Raw genomic sequence first — 14,061 nt, 5'->3', positions numbered from 1 at the left:
CTGGCTTCTGCCCATCTTCTTCCAAGGTCATTGTAAGGGAAGGGGAATTATTTAATGTTGCACTCAGGGCCTATCTAAGTGTTTATATGGGTATGCGTTGCCATAAGGGACAAAGGTTTGGCGACAGGGGGGAAACGACAAACAAAGGAATCTTATCCATAATCCCTGTACTATTTAGCATGCCCTGCTCCCTCGTAGCGGGGACATCAATACAGCTTATACCGACAACCCGGGCTAACATAGAACTTATTACAGGTAGCTTCCCTATCACGACAGTCGGATACCTACCTATACAGATCTATCTGGCTCTAGATATTCCTCGAGCCGTGCCGAGCGTCCCGTCTGCCAGCATTATAGTTGGTGGACATTAAAGATCCCACAGTGTCCTTCGTGAAGAGTAGGCGAGCTATCCCCGGCATCCTGAACAAATTTCAAATTCTTGCCCGCACCTCAATCGAACGTCAAACCTGGCCAGCCGGTTCGTGAAAGACTTCTGCCTCCACTACCCCCCCCCCCCCCCCCGGCCAAGCCCACATTAATGTGGGAATAAATGCGGCCATTTCAAGAAAAGAGAAGAAGAAAATAGAGGCAGAAGTAGTGGTGAAGCGAATCATTTTGTCAGAATAAAACCAGATGAAAATTACAAACTATTTGCTGCACAGAAATACACTACGGTAACAGTCTGTTAAAGTTTTATACAAGCTTAGTTATAAATAGACAAAAGTCCAAGTCAAATGTGAACCATTCTGTTATATATTATTCGACCGCCATGAACAAGGGAGAATATCAATATGGCTGTGTCCAGTTGACGTAAAAGGCAAATATAATACCAACGTCAGTTCCTTTTTTATTATCGAGTAAATGTAGGATCGATGAATAAAAAGGAATTATTTATGGTGAAAATGACGTTATCGTCTTGCACTGCAATCGAAGGACAACCGGGTACATTTGACTATTGAGGGTTTTCTGCATCCGTGTCGAACTCGCTGAGGAGAATTTGCGGCTGTTGCGCATTACTCCACGGCCGATGAACCGAGCTCAGCTTGCATTGCCGAATAATTTGTGGCTGTTGCGCATTACTCCACGGCCGGCGAACCGAGTTCAGCTTGCATTGCTAGAGAATTGGCGGCTGTTGCGCATTACTGCGCGGCCGGCGAACCGAGCTCAGCTTGCATTGCCGAAGAATTTGTGGCTATTGCGCATTACTCCACGGCCGCCAAACCGAGCTCAGCTTGCATTGCCGAAGAATTTGTGGCTATTGCGCATTACTCCACGGCCGCCAAACCGAGCTCAGCTTACATTGCCGAAGAATTTGTGGCTATTGCGCATTACTCCACGGCCGCCAAACCGAGCTCAGCTTGCATTGCCGAAGAATTTGTGGATGCTGCCTTTGCTGCGCATTACTCCACGGACCGCCAAACCGAGCTCAGCTTGCATTGCCGCAGTTAGGCCTCGGTTTAATGTTTTGCTACACAACACGTGGTTTTATTTTCTTGGTTATTTTATCAATGCATTTTCAACTAAATTATTTCAAATTCTGATAGTTGAGGACTCGCTGTTGTCCATCGTGGCGGATCTTGAGGCGGGAGAAACTAGCTATGGTGGCTCGGACTCAGGAGATTGAGTTGGAGTGCGATCGCCTGGAGATAGACCATTTCTGGCGAGTGGTTAATGCTTTTCGCAGTTACAGGTATGAAGCACCTGTATGACCTGGTCGGCATGTTGTTGGTACGTTCTAATCGCGAACCGTGCTCTATTGTTAAAGATATTATTTCAAAAAAAAAATTTTTTTTTTACACATTAATGATGAGGCCGCGTACCAGGCCTTTCATTTCGTCTCCCTGTCAAGGCTGGAGTGCACCAAGGCAGTGATCTGGGCCTAGTCCTATTCCTAGTCTTCATTCAGGATTTCTCTGATTCTCTGGAAAATCCCCTTTTATATATTTTCAGAAGACTCCACCCTGTGCCGTGACATCACTCATCCTTCATACATCACAATGACAAGCTGATCAAACACTTGGAATATGTCTTTCGATCCTGACAAATCTCACACTCTCATGATTTCTCTCTGAAAGAACTCTCTGGTCTGGCAAACCCTCCTATCTACTTTCTTAACAATCCTATTGAAGAAGTTCAGTCCTTCAAACTCCTTGGTCTCATTATCAGCCATGCTATTTCTTGGGCAAACCACATTTTAACGTTGTCCTCCAAAGCCTGCCACCAACTGGTCATCCTCTGCCTTACAAATTCCTTCCTTGGCACACCTGAACTCCTATCCATCAACAAGACCTTCATTCACAACTTGATGGAGCACTGCTCTCCCCTCTGGGCTGGCTCTCCTGCCTCACATCTTGCTCAGCGTGATGCCATGGAAACCAAGGTTTTTCACATAAACCAAGGTCTTGGGGCACGTGACCTTCAAGATTATTGGAATCTCCCGCGATGACGCTGAGTCCATGGGTTTATCATTATGCCATCATAGACAGGTCAGCAATCTCTCTTGTCTTCCACTACCTCCTTCCTGGTGGTCTTGCACCCCCTGCCCTTTATGTGCTTTGTACCCCCTTTCCCCCTGCATCCTCTACCTCATTTATTCCTCTTTTAATTTTCCCCACCAGTGGAACCAACTTCCACGTTCTCTTCAATCTCATTATTTCCTTCAAGTCTGCAATTGCTGCACAGTGCTTGCTTTGTTTCCATACAGGGCACACGCATTGGAGCGGATTAACCGTGCCGAGAAGAATTTTCGTAGTCTCCCAGAAGCGCATCGCCGTCTACTTCCCCATTTCTTGAAGCACCTGGAGGACGTGCGCCACTGTGCATTACACAATGCTGGGGTTTTGCAAGATGTACTTGCTTCCTGCAACCACATGTTTGAGAACAAGGATTACGACTTTGTTGATGTGCGTATGGTATCGAGAGCGGTTGGATTACTCATTTGGTTTCCATATATTTGTAAGGCATTGGTAGATATCGCTATTGATTTCATTTTGAGTCTGCATTACTATTTCGCACAATTTTTTTGGAATGCAAGTGGCAGGGATTGCACTGGCAAGCTATCACTTATTCATGAATATAATGCATTCGTGGAGTTTGTATCTTGGTCACACAAATAATTGAAAGAAGCATTACTGGGTTATTTCTTTGAAATAACCATCAGAATAGGTCCCAGTGTCCATATGTCCGTTAACGTTTGACTAAAACGTCCTCTCTTCTCAAACTACCTGAGCAATACAGACCAAATTTGGTATGATGCATCACGACAGCAAGGTCTCGTGGGGTTGTGCTCCCCATCCAGATCTGCCCATTAAAAGAAGGTTAAAAGGGGGTTTTTCCCCAAATATTATTTAATTCAAAAATCTCAGAAACCGACAACCGGATCCAGACCACACTGGCCATGCAACATCATGACCATGCCCTAACCTTAATTTGTGCTCCCCATGGCCGTATCTTCCCTGGAAAGGGGGCCACCGACTCCCTCCCCTAATCACTCATATTCACTAAAACATCTCACAAACCACATGACCGATTATGGACCAAATTTTGTACAGTACATCAGACCATTGAGGTCTCATAGGGTTGTGCTCCCCATCCGAATCCGCCCCTATAAGAGGCTGAAAAGGGGGGTTTTACCTCAAATTCAGGTAATTTATTTTTTAAATCAACCCAGAAACCGTGGGGAAATAGCCGTCAGTCCCTCATGGGGCTATTATTTAAATGAAAGTTGTAACTTTATTGTTTCGTGTAAAGTAATTCAATATGGTGGTAATTTATTTTCATTTATTGATTTGTGTATTTATTAACTCAACTGGACTGCCGTCCAGTTGAGTTCATCACATACTGAACCCTCCGGCGTCCGTCGTCTGTCGTCCGTTAACTTTTCGACGTTAACACTCCGGTGTCCACAAATATTTCTGGTGAACCGATTCTGATCAAACTTGACATGCATCATCCTTACCCCAAGGACCAGGTTGGTATTACATTTCAGCCCGATCCGTTGAAAAATGGCGGGCTTAGGCGACCATTTTGTTTTTGGTCATGAAAACGACGTTAACACTATAGCGTCCACAAATATTAACAGATTTTGATCAAACTTAGAATGTTTAACCCTTACCACACAAGGTAGGTTGCTATTGCATTCCAACCCGATCCGTCACTAAATGGCCACCATAGGCCGCCATATTGTTTTTAGCTCCGAAACGACGTTAGGACTTTAACGTCCACAAATATTCATGGATTTTGATCAAACTTGGTGTGTGAGACTCTTACCACACAAGGTAGGTTGAGGTTGCTATCTTAAGTCAAATCTAGTACAGACAACTGACCTACTTTAAAGTTGTCCAGTCAGTTCAGTTGAGTTCTGCTTCCCTGGAAGCTCTAGTTTCATTAGGAAGCGGAGCATTGGCCCATTTCAGGTTTCAGTCTGAGTATTTGACTGTTAATCCTGGGGGTCACAGGGTCAAATCGCATTCACTGTGTCTATTTATCCCTTTTTAGCTCACCTGGACTTTGGTCCGGTGAGCTTATGCGATCGAGCAGTGTCCGTAGGTAAGTCAATCAATCAATCAATCAGTCAGTCAGTGAGTCTGTAAATACTTGCCATTTAGGCTTGAAACAAACACATGATTTTGATGAAACTTGGCCACAAGTTTCTTATTTGATGCTTAACGAAGGTGTATTGACTGCATCAAAATCTGAGCTCATTAATGAGTTGAAATCAGGCCTTAAACGCTAAAAATTGCTGCCCTAATCTACAGGAGGCATTGCATCAGCAGCACAGCCATGCCCTCAGCCAAAACATGACCTGTGACCTGTAAAAACGTGACCGTAAACATGTATTTCTATAATCAGCATTGAGAGTGTTTCCATGTAACCAACCACATGACCAGATTCTGTGCATGAACAAAACTTAGATTATTATCCGACGTCATTGACTGTTGCTCCTGATCCAGGTGAGCTTCAGGACCCGTGGTGCTATTTTTATGCCTCCACCAATGAAGTTGCCAGAGGTGTTATGTTTTCGGGTTATTATAAAAAATCCTTTTTTCACGTGTATCACTTCATTTTACATTGTCATTGAGACTCAGACAGACAGGTGATGTTTGTGACATGCAACATGCTGTCTTGTAACTTAAACCTGTCAGCGGAGCACTAGGTAGGCACAGCTAGTTCATGTAGAACTACACTGATGTCACTGCATTTTCTTGTCCAACATATTATTTCCTATGCAGCCTTAAAAGTTATTGCTGAGGCTGTGCAAATTTTAAAAGACTTGAAGTTCTTTCGTTGAAGAGCATATCTGAAGAATTCTTGATTACCAAAAGTATTCCTGATAGTGCGAGGAATGGCCAAGCGATTCACAGTTAGACCATAGCGTACCTGCAAATCTATATGCTGGTGTACTGGAAGCCAGTGAAGGGTGTTTAGGATTGGGAAGGCCTTGGTCACTGCATAAATATAAACTTGGGACTTTGATGAATGCTTGAGTTTCATTTCTTTCCAGCAATGTGCTTATAGATCTTTTTTATTTTATGCTTTGTTCAGGCTGCAGCAGAGTCGGTCAGATTGGCCTCAAACTTTGATATGGACAAACTGAATTCAACATTGAAGCAGGTTGTACGAGACTGGACTCTTGAAGGTGCAGTGGAGAGGGAGGCCTGCTATCGGCCTATCATCGATGAGATTTCAAACCACTTCCCACGTGATTACTGGTACCGTAGAATACATAATGTTAGCTCTACTGTTGTACAGGTGTTTGCATGTCCACAATTAACATTTATGCATACAAGGATTATATGGTGAGTTTGAAAATTTGGATGCACAACAATTCACGGCTTGACATTTAACCATCATATTGTTACAGATCTCAGAGACGGCACTCCCCTTAGCAAGGGGGGGTTAATCCCCTTGGCCTGTTAAGCTGGCCGTCTCTGGTCCTGGTACTTGTAACGCTCTTTTGCGGGGTGGGATTGATCAGGGTTATTGGTCAAGGTGTTCTCCCGAATACCTTCACCAATCCCTCCGCAAAACAGGGAGAGAAGTACCGCTCGAACCGCGGACAAGATGGTATTTGCCGAGCGGTTTAGCAATCCGCGGTCCGAGCCGTTATCAATTGACTAAACCCGATTCCGAGCGTTGGCCAAATCGTGCCACATGTACTCAATCGAAAGAAGGGACTAAAGCGATCGGATGAGAAAGAAGAAACCAAAGTAAGAAATACAGACATTTATTAATTATGTACAGAAAACCAAAGGAAGAGAAACGAAAGTAATATATAGGGCGAAGAAGAAGAAGAAGATACACAGGGCAGCCTGAAACAGTCTTATTTTAAACCCCAGACAACAAAAAGGACAGACACCAGACTTACACGACAAAGGGAATCGCAGGCAGGAATGGCTGGACGAAGGTTCGGAGGAAAAGCTCGGGAGGAGGTCCACTTCAAATCCGCGCTCCGGGCTGGAAAACGAGCAGCCGGCGGCAGCCCCACGTGTACAGTTTCAGCGGCGAAAACCCGGCAGGCAGCGCGGTTTATGTTGCCGCTGTCTTGGCGATCCTAGCGCACCGACTCTTGCACCCCAACGATGCTCATGCTCAACAAGCTGCTCGGTGCTCCTATCTCCCGAACCTCCTCACGCGTCTCTTTTGAACCTCCTCACGCGTCTCTCTCATGAACCTCCTCACGCGTCTCTCCGAAGCAGTCCCTTGCAGTTGCTTTTATTGCTGTCGGCCGTATCAAGCCGCCAGCTCTGATGGCACGCCTACCGGTTCGCTCACCGCGGTGCTGGTTGGCCGGTCAGGGCTGGCTGACTCCACCTCTGATGATGCGTCGACATGCCATGCCCGTGATCCGGCGGCTCCTCCCCCTTCTTCTCCGAGATGGAGCACATGGGCAATGGCGTCTGGGGCGAGCGCTGAGGCGGCTGCGGCTGGCAGAGGCGCGTACCACAATTGGTTGGAGAGGGACGTCGCAAAATGAACGGAATAGGGCCTATCTTATTTGATTAATGCAACGCAGATTCAACTATTGGGAACAGGTCCTTAACTGAAACACACAATAATGAAATAACTACGAAGAGGGCCTACGGTTCGCTACGTGTTGTTCATGGACTAACTAGGGTGCGATCTTTAACCAGCCAATTGAGGGGGATATTTACAGGGGAATATTTATAAGCGGTACATTTACTAAATTTACTAGTGAACGTTCTAAAAACCATAACACAGCACCCGTTTTTCCTCTAGGGTCGTCTTGACCCGAACTAACTTTACTTAATGTGACACTCAGGTGTAATACAACAACACAACAACATGCATTTTAAGGCCATTTTCCCTGCTAGAGCGGGGGTTAGCCTTGCGGTCCCCATGACAATCTTCTCCATTTTGCCCTATTTTCTGCATCTCTCCTTGTTAACCCCCTTGCCCGCATTTCTTCTTCCACCATCTTTAGCCAAGTCTTTCTCGGTCTTCCCCGTCCTCTACTTCCTTCTACATCAATTTCCATCACTCTTCTCAACCAGTCACTTTCATCCTTCCTCAACACATGACCAAACCATCTCAGCCTGTTCCTCTTCACAGCATCAATCACAGGCAATATTACCATCATCTTTCGCAATTCATCATTTGTCTTCCTCTCTCTCAACGATACTCCGCACATCCATCGAACCATTCGCATTTCCACCCTTTCCAGCCTTCGTTGCTGCTCTACGTTCATTACCCATGTCTCGCTCCCATAAATCATAACACTTCTCACACATGCAGCATACACCTTTCCCTTCAGCTTCAGCGACACTCTCCTCATCAGCACGCCACTCAGTTCCCGAAACTTCTTCCATGCACATCTCACTCGAGCAACCGTTGCCGAGTCTGATCCACCTTCTCCAATCAGCATGTCTCCGAGGTAGCAAAATGTTTTCACACCTTCCAGCTTCACGCCGTCTCCAAGATCCAACTCAACATTTCCTCCATCTGCAGCTCCCTCTGTGCACACCTTACATTTGAATGTAGCTGCCACACTGGTAAATGACCCTCTCAGACCACTACATTTTTGATGAACCCACTCAGCGCACATTGTACATTGAATGGAGTTCACTCCGACACCCTTCCTGCACACAGCAGACGGCCACTTCCCAGTTCTTTCCACCTCACCACATGCTTTACCACCTGCCATCACCTTCGTCTTTCCGATATTCACCTTCAGACCTTTTGTCTCCATACATTCCTTCCACTTGTTCATCTTTCCCTTCAGTCCATCCATACTTTCCGCAATCAACACCAGATCATCTGCATACAACAACTCCCACGGTAAACCCTCCTTTACGTTCTGAGCCAGCACCTCCATCACAGCTACAAATAGTAGTGGACTTAGTACCGACCCCTGATGCACTCCCACCTTCACCTCAAACTCACCACTGTTCCCGTCCTTCGTCCTTACAGCTGTGCGCGCTCTTTTGTACATTGCCATCACTACTCTGATCAACCATTCCTCCACTCCTAACTTCCTCAATGCCCATGTCAATACTTTGCGTGGAACCCTATCGAATGCTTTCTCCAGATCAACAAACCCAAAAAACAACTTCTTCCTCTTGTTACATATTTATGGGAATGTATGTGAATTCCTATTCAGGTCTTTGCTTATCAATGTGTAGTCGATTAAGGGTTGTTGTGGTTGGAGGGTCAGGAGCCCTTCTGGAAAAAGAGACCGGAAACGGAAGAAGAAAGACACGAGGGAGAGAAGCGACGAGGATTCTTTTTCCTCGCCCCGCTCCGACGAGAGGTGGGACCGATATTGAGCCGTGTGGAAAAGCGGCGTTCCCGAGCCCGTCTGGCGAGAGGAGTTACCGGGACGGATACCTGCCCGGTGGACACGTCAAGCTACCGTGTGGCCGTGCACCGACCCAGCGTCTGGCACCGTTCGCGGCACCGTCTACAAAGACGCGTACGGGTCGCACGTTGGGGCCTAACCCGCGTTGCAAACGGCGTGTGGCTTTTGCCTGCTGTACAGTACCCGCTTCGCGTGGCCAAGAGGGGGCTGCAACCTTGGTTCCCGGTACGATACATGCCCGGTGGGAAAACGTCCACCCGGGGTTCGTTCAACCGCCCGAGAGCGGCGAAGCCGACCATCATCTTGGTCAGGAGGGGCCCAGAGACATTGTGAGGGACAGAGACCAAAGGGGGTCGTGAGTACAAAAGGGGACACACGTATGTAAGATGGCCATCTTAATCATCTAGGGGATTGATTGATTGTTGAGTGTGAATTGTGGATGGTGGATTGCTCGGGGAATATACCCTTGATTGTATCATTGAAATTGTATGGTATCATTACCCTTGAAATATATCATTGAACATCAGTTTTCTCTTGGGTGGAATTCATAGGGATTGCGTTGCGAAAGCGCATATATAATACTACTTTCTGGCGAAGTTCCTCTCACGGTCCGGGGGTCACCGAGACCAGGTAGTCACCGAGGGGACCACGTAACAGAATTGGGGGCTCGTCCAAATTACGATTTGCGGATTCGCAATTGGGTCTACGTCCGGGATCTAAAATTGTATAAAATAATAAAATAATATTTTTATTAATTAAAATTTATTAATTAAGTATTAATTGGTAAATTTTTGGGGAAATTGGGGGTAAAGTATTGGGTGAAGGTTAACAGGTGTTAACGATAGGCACCATGGCGTTTGTGGCACAGAACTTTGCGGTAACCCCGAGTGAGGCACAGTTCCGAGCGTTACTAAAGTCGGACCTCTTGAAATTGGCCAAACATTTTAACTTGGAGGTCCGAACAAATTTGAGGAAGGCAGAGTTGCAGGCCACGGTGATACAATCTATGGTGGGATTAGGAACATGGGACGAGTTAGCCTGGGAGTGGCTACCCGAAGAACCAGAAGACGTTGAGCTCCGGAAACTGGAGTTGCAATTACGGAGCCAGGAACGGATCAAAGAAGAAGAAAGGAAAGCAGAAGAGAGGAGAGAAGAGAAACAAGCAGAGGAAAGGAGAGTGGAACGAGAACTCCAGGAAAGGTTAAAAGAAGAAGAAAGGAAAGCAGAAGAGAGGAGAGAAGAGAAACAAGCAGAGGAAAGGAGAGTGGAACGAGAACTCCAGGAAAAGTTAAAAGAAGAAGAAAGGAAAGCAGAAAAGGAAAGAGCAGAAGAAGAAAGGAAAGCAGAAAAGGAAAGAGCAGAAGAAGAAAGGAAAGCAGAAAAGGAAAGATCAGAAGAGGAAAGGAAAGCAGAAGAGAGGAGAGAAGAGAAACAAGCAGAGGAAAGGAGAGTGGAACGAGAACTCCAGGAAAGGTTAGAAGGGAGAAAAGCAGAGGAGAGGAGAGCTGCAAGGGACCTCGAAGCAGAGGAGAGAAAAGCGGAAAGGGAATTAAAGGAACGTGACATGGAGCTTCAGCAAGAAATTAAATTCAAGGAGCTGGAGTTAATGAGAGAACGGGGAGAGGCACCACCCTTGCTGACGGGGTCGACACCTAACCAGAAAACCTGGGATGTGGGCAGACATGTGAGGCTGGTTCCACCGTTCAGTGAAAAGGAAGTCGCGAAATTTTTTCCACACTTTGAGAAAGTGGCTCGACAATTAAACTGGCCGGAGGAGGCCTGGACCATACTAGTGCAAAGTGTGCTGGTGGGAAAAGCTCAAGAGATTTATTCGGCGCTACCAATGGACCAATGTGCAGATTATGAGGTACTGAAGAAGCACATCCTCAAAGCCTATGAGTTGGTTCCGGAAGCTTACAGGCAAAAATTCAGGAATGCCAGGAAGAGGGAGAGTGAGACCCATGTGGAGTTTGCCAGAGTGAAAGAAAACATGTTTGATCGGTGGTGTGAGTCAAAAGGAGTCGGGAAAGACTTCGAAACATTGCGTGACTTGATCCTGGTGGAGGAATTTCAGCAGTGTGTCCACGGGGTCATCAAAGTGTACCTGCAGGAAAAGAAAGTACCAAAGTTGTGGGACGCAGCCACCACGGCAGATGATTATGCCTTAACCCACCGAATAGGGGTCCACGAACCTAACTCCTCGCCTAGATCTCCGCAGGGGAGGTGGGGAGCAGCAGGTGCGGAGAACGACCATACATGGCGGCGGCCTCGAGAGGATTATGGGGACAACGCGGATACCCCACCTGTTCGAAATCAGAGGGATGCGGGCCCAAGACAAACTTATATTTCGGGGGGCCCGAGGCAGACCACGAGTTTTTCCTCCGGGCCTACTTGCGCTTTTTGCAAGAAACCTGGACACTTGATGTCCAGTTGTTACCGCATGAAAAGGGAAGACCCAGAGCGGAGTCCGACTATTACGACTCCAAATGCAATGGCCATTGTGAGAAATCGCCATCAAAAGGGTTACCAACCATTTATTTCAGAGGGGTTTGTGTCACTGGATGGAGCCTCGACTAACCGGAGACCGGTTAGGATATTGAGGGACACAGGAGCACATCAATCTTTAATGCTTGAAGGCATTTTGCCATGGTCTGAGGAGACGGCAACGGGGGATAGTGTTCGTTTACAGGGGATCGGGGGCGGTGTTAGTGCTCCACTTCATGTCATCCATTTGGAGTCCGATTTGGTGTCAGGACCGGTCACCGTCGGTTTACAAGCCACGCTTCCTGTAGAGGGTGTATCTGTGGTTATCGGGAATGATTTGGCCGGGGGTCAAGTTTATGGTAACCTGAGGGTTGGTAAAGAGCCCAGCAGGGAAAAGACACCACACCAGCTCGGGATGGCGACAAAAGTACCAAGTTATTTGTAGGGGGACTGAACTTCAAAACAGAGGAAGAAGTTCTGACCTCTGTCTTCAACAGATATGGGCCGCTGGTGGAAGTGCGGTTGGTAAGAGACAGGGAAACGCAACAGTCAAGAGGGTTCGGCTTTGTCACGTTTGCAAGCACAAAAGACGCCAGAGAGGCAGAGAAGAATTGGAATGGCAAGGATTTGGAGGGTCGGACCATAACAGTAGGGAAGGCATTTCGTAGGCGTCGAGAGGTCTACAGGAGAGGACAACTGGGCGGTAGTTTTGGTGGTGGCCGCAATCAATATTATTATGGAGGCTCCCTGAGTTACGGCAGCTCCCGAAGGAAGGATTGTCAAAGTAGTGGCCGAGAAGGAGACCGCTATTCATGGGACTACAGGGACAAGCGGTCCCACCATAATTATTAGGGAAGTTCTGAGAAGTTGAAGCACTGAATGCGGCAGAGCCGCCGAGCCAAGATTCCTACACGGATTAACCGTGAACGCCGTTCCTAAAGGCGTCCATGTAGTGAACTTTCATGCACGGACTAACCGTGAACTCCACGTTCCTCAAGGCGCCCATGTAGAGAACTTTCCTGCACGGACTAACCGTGAACTCCACGTTCCTAAAGGCATCCATGTAGTGAATACTCGGCTTGGCCTCCCGGAAAAAGTGCTATCGAGTTGCTTAACTTTGGATCTTTGATCAACCCCTTAACCTTCATTCACAAGAAACTGACAGTCAAAGTCAGAGGGTCATGAGATGGAGTTTGGCTTGGCAGGAGTCCAACGGGAAATTGAACATGTAAAGGGCAGGGACAATGTCGTTGCTGGTGCTTAGTCCAGAGTGAGTTAATCTGGGGGGGTTGTGGTGAAATTTTGGTTGCTTTATTTTTAAGTGATAACTGTGCCCGGGGGGAACTGATAATGTGGGGGGGGGGTTGAGTTATCTGGTTGGTTTATCCAAGTTGGCCGGCAAAGAAAGTTTTCGCTGGGTTCAAACTTTCTTTCTTGAAGGGGGGGAGTGTTACATATTTATGGGAATGTATGTGAATTCCTATTCAGGTCTTTGCTTATCAATGTGTAGTCGATTAAGGGTTGTTGTGGTTGGAGGGTCAGGAGCCCTTCTGGAAAAAGAGACCGGAAACGGAAGAAGAAAGACACGAGGGAGAGAAGCGACGAGGATTCTTTTTCCTCGCCCCGCTCCGACGAGAGGTGGGACCGATATTGAGCCGTGTGGAAAAGCGGCGTTCCCGAGCCCGTCTGGCGAGAGGAGTTACCGGGACGGATACCTGCCCGGTGGACACGTCAAGCTACCGTGTGGCCGTGCACCGACCCAGCGTCTGGCACCGTTCGCGGCACCGTCTACAAAGACGCGTACGGGTCGCACGTTGGGGCCTAACCCGCATTGCAAACGGCGTGTGGCTTTTGCCTGCTGTACAGTACCCGCTTCGCGTGGCCAAGAGGGGGCTGCAACCTTGGTTCCCGGTACGATACATGCCCGGTGGGAAAACGTCCACCCGGGGTTCGTTCAACCGCCCGAGAGCGGCGAAGCCGACCATCATCTTGGTCAGGAGGGGCCCAGAGACATTGTGAGGGACAGAGACCAAAGGGGGTCGTGAGTACAAAAGGGGACACACGTATGTAAGATGGCCATCTTAATCATCTAGGGGATTGATTGATTGTTGAGTGTGAATTGTGGATGGTGGATTGCTCGGGGAATATACCCTTGATTGTATCATTGAAATTGTATGGTATCATTACCCTTGAAATATATCATTGAACATCAGTTTTCTCTTGGGTGGAATTCATAGGGATTGCGTTGCGAAAGCGCATATATAATACTACTTTCTGGCGAAGTTCCTCTCACGGTCAGGGGGTCACCGAGACCAGGTAGTCACCGAGGGGACCACGTAACACTCTTCTCCATGTACTTCTCCTGCAACTGCCTCACAATGAAAAGCGCATCTGTCGTTCCTCTTCCTGGCATAAATCCAAACTGCATTTCGTCGATCTTCACTTTCTTCCTTATCCTCCTCTCCAACACCCTTTCCAATACCTTCATTCCATGCTCCAATAACTTTATCGCTCGGTACGAGCCACACTCCAGAGGGTCACCTTTCCCCTTGTATAGAGGGACGAGGGTACTCAGTTCCCAATCCACTGGAATGCGGCCTTCTTTCACCACCAGATTACAGATCTCTGTCATTCTCTTCACACCCCAACTTCCTGCTGCCTTCAACATATCTCCCACAACTCCCGTCGGCCCTCCCGCTTTTCCACTCTTCATTGCTTTTATCGCTTCCTCAACTTCCTTCTCAGTTATCTTCTCTGCC

At 47.5% G+C, this 14,061-nt stretch overlaps 1 protein-coding gene across 2 annotated transcripts in view; it reads left to right on the top strand.

Moving 5' to 3' along the window:
• The first annotated feature begins 1,211 nt into the window (after positions 1–1,211).
• Positions 1,212–14,061, top strand: part of CARNMT1 (carnosine N-methyltransferase 1) — a 39,083-nt gene continuing 26,233 nt past the window's right edge. Inside the window, exons 1-3 of one of the 2 annotated variants that reach the window (XM_068130301.2) lie at positions 1,212–1,690; positions 2,705–2,903; positions 5,545–5,711. In XM_068130301.2, coding sequence (XP_067986402.1) covers positions 1,599–1,690; positions 2,705–2,903; positions 5,545–5,711 — 458 coding nt within the window. In that variant the 5' untranslated portion in view covers positions 1,212–1,598. The remainder of the gene's footprint in view (positions 1,691–2,704; positions 2,904–5,544; positions 5,712–14,061) is intronic. The other variant, XR_013624913.1, reaches the window with a different exon arrangement.

This window comes from Myxine glutinosa, chromosome 11 (assembly GCF_964187855.1).
Source record: "Myxine glutinosa chromosome 11, kmMyxGlut1.1, whole genome shotgun sequence".
Lineage (NCBI taxonomy): Eukaryota > Metazoa > Chordata > Myxini > Myxiniformes > Myxinidae > Myxine > Myxine glutinosa.
Note: the sequence above shows the minus strand (reverse complement) of the source record. Positions and strands in the feature narration are given on the sequence as shown.